The sequence below is a fragment of the Helianthus annuus genome, chromosome 3, assembly GCF_002127325.2.
Source record: "Helianthus annuus cultivar XRQ/B chromosome 3, HanXRQr2.0-SUNRISE, whole genome shotgun sequence".
In the NCBI taxonomy this organism is placed as follows: domain Eukaryota; kingdom Viridiplantae; phylum Streptophyta; class Magnoliopsida; order Asterales; family Asteraceae; genus Helianthus; species Helianthus annuus.
In genome coordinates this window covers 104,863,551-104,872,502 of record NC_035435.2, presented here as the reverse complement: position 1 = coordinate 104,872,502, position 8,952 = coordinate 104,863,551, and the positions used below count along the sequence as shown (strand labels likewise).

At 34.0% G+C, this 8,952-nt stretch overlaps 1 protein-coding gene across 1 annotated transcript; it reads left to right on the top strand.

Annotated features, from left to right (window-relative positions):
* The first annotated feature begins 1,033 nt into the window (after window positions 1–1,033).
* LOC110929694 (ATP-dependent helicase rhp16) lies at window positions 1,034–8,597 on the top strand. Its single transcript, XM_022172873.2, has 16 exons — window positions 1,034–1,190; window positions 2,276–2,359; window positions 2,500–3,359; window positions 3,450–3,572; window positions 3,660–3,733; window positions 3,805–3,868; window positions 3,963–4,106; window positions 4,195–4,280; window positions 4,383–4,452; window positions 5,062–5,181; window positions 5,264–5,497; window positions 6,684–6,788; window positions 7,581–7,733; window positions 7,800–7,888; window positions 7,995–8,075; window positions 8,153–8,597. The coding sequence occupies exons 2-16, from the start codon at window positions 2,287–2,289 to the stop codon at window positions 8,226–8,228; spliced, it is 2,352 nt and encodes a 783-aa protein (XP_022028565.1). The 5' UTR covers window positions 1,034–1,190; window positions 2,276–2,286; the 3' UTR covers window positions 8,229–8,597.
* The last annotated feature ends 355 nt before the right edge of the window (window positions 8,598–8,952 follow it).

Sequence of the window (8,952 nt, the reverse complement as noted above, 5' to 3'; positions counted from 1 at the left end):
TGTTTGCACTTGAAACAAGTGATTTTTGCTTTGTCGAATCCCAGTTTCATGTCGAGACCTTCCAGACACTTTCTTCCAGTGATATCCATGAATTGTTGAGCTCTCCTGATTACGCTCGCCATACGCACCAATTTAACCAAGGCGGTGACGGGTTGTGGGTGGAGGCGGCGATGGCGTCGGTGATGGATAGTGGTGGTTGGTGGTGGCGAAGGTGGTGGGTTGTGGTGTTGTTGATGAATGGTGTAAGAGGGGATGGAATGAAAAAAAAATATAGTTGGATGGAATAATTTTGAGGGAATGAAATCTCTTATGGAATGAGTGATTCTATTACATTGACTAACCAAATACCCTTTTCTTCGTTCCCTTGTAATGATTCATTCCATTCCGTCTCTAATATCATACACAAGTTAGAAGTTTGTATTAAATTAAATTGTTGGTCAAATCAAGATTAAGAAGAATATTTCCTTCTCAAATTTAATATATTATCGTTTACCTTTTGACTTACTTGATTATTTTTAATAATTTTCTATGTATACTTTTTAACTTTTTTAGCAAGTTTAAAGTAGACATCTCACTTTTTTTTGTGTTATAAATTTTACTATCTATGTATTTTTTTTTCTTTCTTGTACTTCTCATACTTTAAAAAACTTTAAAAAACTTCAATAAGTGTACACATTCATAACGAACTTCTAAAATCCCACAGCATATGGTGTCAACATAAAAACAGATTAACCGAACCATAAACATAAAAACCAACAAAGCCGAATCGAAAAATCAAAGTACCGTTTTAACCGATAGTTCTGTCCTAAATTATTTTGTTAACCGACTTTCCATGTCAGTTTTAGTTACACATATCCACAAAGCCGATTTAACCGAGCCAAATCAAAGTGAAATCCAAATACATCAAATTGTTGGTCAAATTAAGATTTTGGAGAAAAAAAATATGCAATAGATTTTAAAATTTTAAAATTTTAAAAATCAAATATATAAACAGGAATATAAATCAAATAAAAATTTTCCCGCAACGGTTCACAACGACCACCATTCTTTCAGACTTGAACACGCGTATCCCACCCCTCATTTTGATTCTTCTTTTACAAACCCTAATCTTCTTCGACGAAGCTTCGTTTTTACAAACCCTAATCTTCTTCAACGAAGCTTCGTTCTCGCTTTAATTCTTCTAATAAAAGGTAATTAGGTTTTAATCAACCACAATGTCTTCTTACTTGTTAGTTTTCAATTCATCAGTGTTTTAACTTGCTTCAGTTATGATCGATCAATATATTGATACAATTATTGAATGATTTGAAGAATCGTAAGTTTATTTTCGATTATTTCTGTACTTTGAAAGTGTTACGGATTAGTTTTAAGTTTTTAACATATTGTTTACTGTAAATCTGCTTTACTGATGATTACTGTAAGGCAGTTAGGGTTATCTATGTGTTTTCAGTGTTATGTTATGGATGTGTGTTTGTTTTTAGTTTTATATGTGATTTGATCAGATTGTATGAAATCGGTGTTTTGACTTGCTTTGGTTGTGATCGATCAATACTGATGTTATAGTTGAATGATTTGAAGAATCATACGTTTATTTTCGGTAATTTTTGTACTTAAGTGTTACGAGTTTGTTCTTTCAAATCGTTTAGTGTAAATTTGCTTTAATGATGATGACTGTAAGGCGGTTAAGGTTATCTGTGTGTGATTTTAAATTGGTGAAATAATGCTTTTAGTGTTATGTTATGCATGTTTGTTTGTTTTTTGTATTATATGTAATATGATCAGATTGTATGAAATCGGTGTTTTGACTTGCTTCGGTTGTGATCGATCAATACTGATATTATAGTTGAATGGTTTGAAGAATCCTAAGTTTATTTTCGATTATTTCTGTACTTTGATAGTGTTACGAGTTTATTTTAGCATATTGTTTGCTGTAAATCTGCTTTAATGATGATCACTGTAAGGCAGTTAGGGTTATGTGTGTGTTTTGTTGTGTGTGATGTTGAATTGGTGAAATAATGCTTTAAGTGTACCTTTATAGTGTTACGAGTTTCTTCTAATCACTGTTAGGGTTATGTGTGTGTTTTCGTTGATGGTTTGAGTAGACTTGCTTTATTGAACTTCTATGTTGAGAGGATGAAGAATTATAAATTGTATTATAAATCTCGTGTGTGATTTTGAATTGGTGAAACGATATTTTCAGTGTTCTGTTATAGATGTGTATTTGTTTTTAATATTATATGTAATTTGATGATTTGATCTGATTGTATGAAATTAGGTAAGAGCAATATGGAGATATCAGACGATGAAAATGACGGTAGGTTGCCGTTAGATTTTGATATGAATGAATCTATTCATGAAGGTACCTCTTGATTTTAATATATATTGATCTTGGTCAAATTGTGCACGAATAGATATATATTCTTTCATTTGTAGAATCTTTGATAAGTTATTGACATATTTAACGATTGGAGGGATGATTCTGTTGAACGCTTAATGTAGGTCTTGACAATGCTAAGGTTGACGAGCCAGAGAGAACGGAAATCGATGAAGAAACTTTTAGAGGGTGGGACATGTTACAGTTATTTGAAAACAAGGTCGAACTTGGTCGTGACGATCTTGATAAAGAAGATGCTTTGAAAAACAAACAAGAAGATACAAAACCGACATTAATGTGGAAAGTATGGGAAGACGAGAATGAGAAATGGCTTGACCATCATAGGCCAGAGAATATTAATTCAGAACATTCGGATGCGACAGCTGATCCATCACCAGATTTTGTTATGACGCTTTTACGGTACCAAAAAGAATGGTTAGCATGGGGATTAAAGCAAGAAGAATCTGCTTCACGAGGTGGAATTCTTGCCGATGAAATGGGAATGGGGAAGACCGTGCAAGCTATCGCTCTTGTACTCGCTAAACGAGCACTTTGTCGTGAACTTGATGAACCCCGTGTCAAGACAACCCTTGTGATATGCCCATTGATAGCTGTCATGCAATGGGTTGATGAGATTGATCGATGCACCACAAAAGGAAGCAACAAAGTACTGGCGTATCATGGGCCCAACAGGGGGAAAACGCTTATTGAATTCTCTACGTATGATTTTGTCATAACTACCTATTCTATTGTGGAGAGTGAATATCGGAAAAATTTCATGCCACCAAAAGAAAGTTGTGAGAAGTGCGGGAAAAAGTTTTACGCAAACTCACTAAAAATTCACGTTGCACGTTTTTGTAACGGTATTAAAACTGTGAAGCAATCAAAACAGTCCAAAACTGCTAAAGTGGATGATAAGAACAATAAAAAGGGTTTGAGTACTTTTTTGCATTCTGTAAAATGGACTCGCATAATTTTGGATGAGGTATGTCTTCTTTAACGGTCTATTGCTTTACAGATCATCTTATTGTTCTGTTTTTTTTTTCGTATATAATCTGTTCAAACATTTATGCAGGCTCATTACATAAAAGATAAATATGGTAGTACTGCACGCGCTGTTTTTGCTTTAGAATCTTCCTATAGATGGGCTTTGAGTGGGACCCCTTTACAGAATCATGTTGGAGAACTCTACTCGCTCGTAAGTTTTCTTCATGTTAACTTACTGTTACTGTTACAGTTTGCTATTCTTCATTTCTGAATTATATTATCCGTTTCTTTGTTTTAGGTTCACTTCTTACAAATAACTCCTTATTCTTATCACTTCTGTCGCGACTGTGATTGTAAAGTTCTTGAACATACGTAAGGTTCTTTTAATTTTCTTCCATATCTATATGTTGAAGATATCAATTGTTTTATTTGTTGGATTGTAGTAAAGATTTTTCATGTCCACACTGTCCTCATTCATCAAATAGACACTTCAGTTGGTGGAACAAAGTGAGTTATACTTTATTACTTTGCATGTTCTTGTGCTTTGTGATTACCAATTGTTTGGGGTTTAAAGTGTTTTTTTAACTTTTTTTCCAATCAGTATATCGCTCTTCCCATTGCACGTAATGATGGTAGTGGAAGAGTTAGAGGTACGCATTTGCTAAAAGATAAGGTTTTGAAATGCATAATGTTAAGGCGTACTAAGAAGGGCCGAGCAGCTGATCTTACACTCCCCCCTAGAATAGTAAGTTTCGATGTTATATTACTTGATTTAGAATAAAACCATGTTATAATACCCTTTAATTGTAGTACTTTGGATGTCATATTCATAGATTTCCGTGAGGCGTGACTATCTTGATAGTACAGAGAAGGACTATTATATGTCACTCAAGAAGGATAGTCAGGGGCAAGTTAATAGGTAACTCCCTTTATTTAGTGTGCATTGAATACAGTCCATATTGAGAATATATTAGCGTTTCTTTTCATCAAAGTTGTTTCTGAAATGATTTACTGTTTGCAGATATGTTGAAGAGGGGACATTGATGAGCAACTATGGACATATCTTTAGCCTCCTAACACGCCTGCGACAGGTGATCAGTTACTCGTTTATTTAGATTAATGATAATGTAAAGAACACCATGTCCCACATCTTACCTTTTTGCTTCTAATTTAGGAACTGCATATTTTTGTGGGAGTAAAATGCCATTTTCGTCCTTGACGTTTGGCCACTTTTGTGACTTTCGTCCAAAGGTTTGTTTTTTTGCATTTGGATCCAAAAGGTTTGAAATATTGCCATTTTGTCCAACGCGTTAACTCTATCCATTCTTCTGCGTTAAATGAGGGGCATTTCCATCTTTTTAGACTTTTTTATTAAAAAAACACTATAAGAAATAAAGATCCACCTCTGTTGACTTTCTCCCCACCCAAATCCTTTAATCATCACAATAAATGTCTAAAAAGACGAAAATACCCCAGACATAACGTAAAAAATGGATGGAGTTAATGTGTTGGATGAAGATGACATAACGTAAAAAATGGATGCGGAAAAACAAACCTTCGGACGAAAGTCGCAAAAGTAGCCAAACGACAAAAATGGCATTTTACTCTTTTTGTGGCTTATATACCAACTTTGAAAGCTTATATGCACTACTATTGTGAATTAGTAATATGACCGAATTTAACTATCATTAACACTGCAGGCAGCTGATCATCCTTATCTTGTGATGTACTCCAAATATGCTGTTGGAAGGACAAGCAACAGCAAATATAGTGATGAACGATTTTGCGGTTTATGTCATGACGCAACAGAAGACCCTGTGGTACTATATTGACACTAGTAGTTCCTCTTGATTTCACTTTAAAAGTATAACAAATAAATAAATATTGGTCAAAACTTTCCAGGTCACATCATGTGAGCATCTCTTCTGTAAGTCATGCCTGACTGAATTTTCCGCTAGCTTTGGTCAACCTGCATGCCCTTCGTGTTCAAAACCACTCACGATTGACTTTAGTGAAAGTCATAATGATCAAGAAATTCAGAAGGCTAAATCAAGTTTGAAAGGATTTAAACCATCTAGTATTTTAAACCGAATCCGTCTTGAGAATTTCCAGACAAGCACAAAAATCGACGCTTTGGTATGCTGTTCTTATTTTATCATATTTGTTCGAGTAAAATGCCATTTTCGTCCCTGAGTTTTGGCCAGTTTTGCGACTTTTGTCCAAAGGTTTGTTCGAGTAAAAGGACCAAATTGCCCTTTAAGTTACAAAAAAGACGGAAATACCCCTGACTTAACGGAGAAAAATGGATGGTGTTAACGAGCTGGATGAAAATGGCAAGATTTCAAACCTTTTGGATCCAGATGTGGAAAACAAACCTTCGAACGAAAGTCGCAAAACTGGCCAAACCTCAAGGACGAAAATGGCATTTTACTTATTTGTTCTCTTTTCTTTATTTTTGTTAATCGATAGAGGTGTCCTTTTTGACCTATTTATTTATGCATGGAACTGGTAAAATAAATTTCATTATTAAAAAAAACATGTTAAATGAGCTGAAACTCGCATACTCGTTAAAACTCCTAAATCATTTTATTCAAAATATTAGGTTATTAGTGTAAGATTCTATTTGTATTTGGCACACTAATTATTTACATATTATAAATTAGCAACAAGTTATTGCATAATAGTGTTGTACCCCATGCTTTGGGGGGTTTTCAAAAAAAAAAAAAATTAACATTACACTTTTAACCCATAACTCCTTGATTTTTTTACCTTCAACCAAAAGTTTTCAACCTTTTCAATTACAACTTTTTTACTTGCAACTTTGGTCCCCTATACTTTATATACTCCTCAAAACTTCCGTTTTACGTTTCATTCTAAATTTTACGAGTTAACACGGCGCAATGTACGTGTGTGGTTCAACGTTTTTTACATTTTGTTTTCCGCTACGCTCTAAATTTTGCGAGTTAACATGGTGCAACGGTGCATGTGTGGTTCAAAGTTTTTACATCGTCTATTTTTTCTGTTTGATAGGTTTTGTCGCAATGTGCGGGTCCTAAATCGACTTAGTTATAATTTCTATGTTTTACGTTTCGGTCTAATTTCTCCGCATTAACACACTGCAACTTTAGTGTTGGTGGTCGTGTGGCATTAATGCTACTTGTCACGGTTTTACACCCACGCCGCAACGCGGGGGGACTTAATACTAGTTATTAAAAATTGAGAACAAAAAGTGGTTTGGGTCAAGTCAACCAAACCCGACGCATATAAGGTTACTATTTTAGACCCGATTTTCAACCTGACTGACCAGCCCATTAACTTTCAGAAGGAAGAAATCAGATGTATGTTTGAAAGAGACGGTTCTGCTAAAGGAATTGTATTCAGCCAGTTCACAACATTTCTTGATCTAATACACTATTCTTTGCAGAAGGTAAAAAACTACAACTTATTATGTGACAGTGCTTTTAATTATATGGATTTAAAATACATGATTACCTTTTCAATCGCTAATATAGTATCTTAAAACAGAAAATACTGCATATTTGTAGGCCTGTAAACGAACCGAAACGTTCATGAACTGTTCGGAACTTGTTCGGCGAGAAGTTCGTTTATTTAATAAACAAACGAACATTAACATACTTTGTTCGTTCATTTATGTTCTTTATTTACATTTGTTTATGTTCGTTCGTTTATGTTTGTTCATTTCGATTTAAATACGTAAGTAGTCATGTTTATATAAATATTAAATATAAAGGAACATTCTAGCTACATATATAAATATAACTAATTGGGCTTTCTAGTATAAAAATGGGTTTCTAATGGAATTTATCGTAATTAATCACTAAATTATATATTAAAAAGTTACTTTATGTTTAGTCAATAATGTTCATTTATATTTGTTAAATTATGTTTATTTTTTGTTGTTTACTGTTTGTTAAATTATGTTCGTTTAAGTTTGTTTATGTTCGTTTACGTTCGTTAATTGTTCATTTAGGTTTTAAACGAACGAACAAAATCGAACACAGACATGCCCATTTTCTTAATAAACGAACATGAACAAAAAAATGTGTTTGATTATATATTTTGTTCGTGTTTGGTTAAAGTTAAATGAACAAACACGAACATGCCTCTGTTCGTGTCGGTTTGGTTCATTTACAGGCCTACATATTTGACACTTAAAAGTCAAAGGTTGACTTTTTTTTTTGTATGTTGTGATTTGCAGAGTGGTGTGAAATGTGTTCAGTTAGATGGATCCATGACTTTGGATGCAAGAGAAGCTGCGATTACGAGATTTATCAATGACGGAGACTGCAGAATCTTCTTGATGAGCTTGAAAGCAGGTGGTGTTGCTCTAAATCTCACAGTTGCCTCACATGTAAGTCATCATCTTCCATGTTCTTTTAACCGTCAATCATTTGACTCAAGTTTTTTAAACCCTTAGGTATTCTTGATGGACCCGTGGTGGAACCCCGCTGTGGAGCAGCAAGCCCAAGATCGAGTCTATCGTATCGGTCAATACAAACCAATCAGGTTGGTTTAATGGTTTCATACTTCATTTATTTTCGTATAGATGACAAAACGGGTCGGGTCGGGTCAGGTAAAAGGTCAAAGTGTGAGATTGTATTGCATAATGCAGGGTTGTGAAGTTTGTAATAGAAGACACAATTGAGAAGGATATTCTGGAAATGCAGGAGAAGAGGAAATTGGGGTTTGAGGGGTAATCTTGTCATTATTTTTTGTCACTCTACTTGCATTATTGTATATACTTGCAGTTTATATGGTTTTGGTTTGCAGGACTGTTGGTGGCCGTAATGAAGCTCTGGAAAAGCTAAGCCATAATGACTTGATGCAACTTTTTTTGCATGTATAGGGAGGTATAAATAGTTTGTCTTCTTAACATGTATATTGTTCATGTTAAAGTGTATTTTCGGTATTTGATATAACAAGGTATTTGTTTTAAATACCAAAAGGACACTTGTAACCCGAAATCACATATGACCATTGCTTTTCGAACTTTTGTGTGGTTTTAGGTAAACAGGCATATTGCTCTTTACATTCTTCTTAGCATGCGGCCCGGTTTCTGTTGGTTTTAAACTTTTAATTCTTAGAACGCGATATTCTTTGTGAAACTCCATGACACAGTTGTTAGTTTTCATCATCTGGTTCTAGTGGTCATCTTGATGCAATACTTTTGTATGACTTACTAAGATTCTAAGCTACTTTTGAAATGGTTACTGTCTATAGAACAGAGATATCAAGTTGTGTTGACTGGTCTAAAACTTTTATAAACATCAAGTGCATCAAATACAAGTACAAAGGCTACATTACTCTAATAATAGTATATTTTTAAAATATAATGAATTAAGAGGCAGTGGCGGAACTAGAACATTAACTCAGGGGTATCCCAATTTTTTTTTTTTTTTACCATGCAATCATACAATATTAAAAAAAACGACAATAAATAAATAAAGTAAAACAAATACCTAATAGATTTGTCCTCTTATTTTTTTCATAGCTTGAAATCGTTTTATCACACCGTCGTCTTTTACTTCATGTAAAAAATCCTTTTCGACCGCACAAACCATAGCATTGTT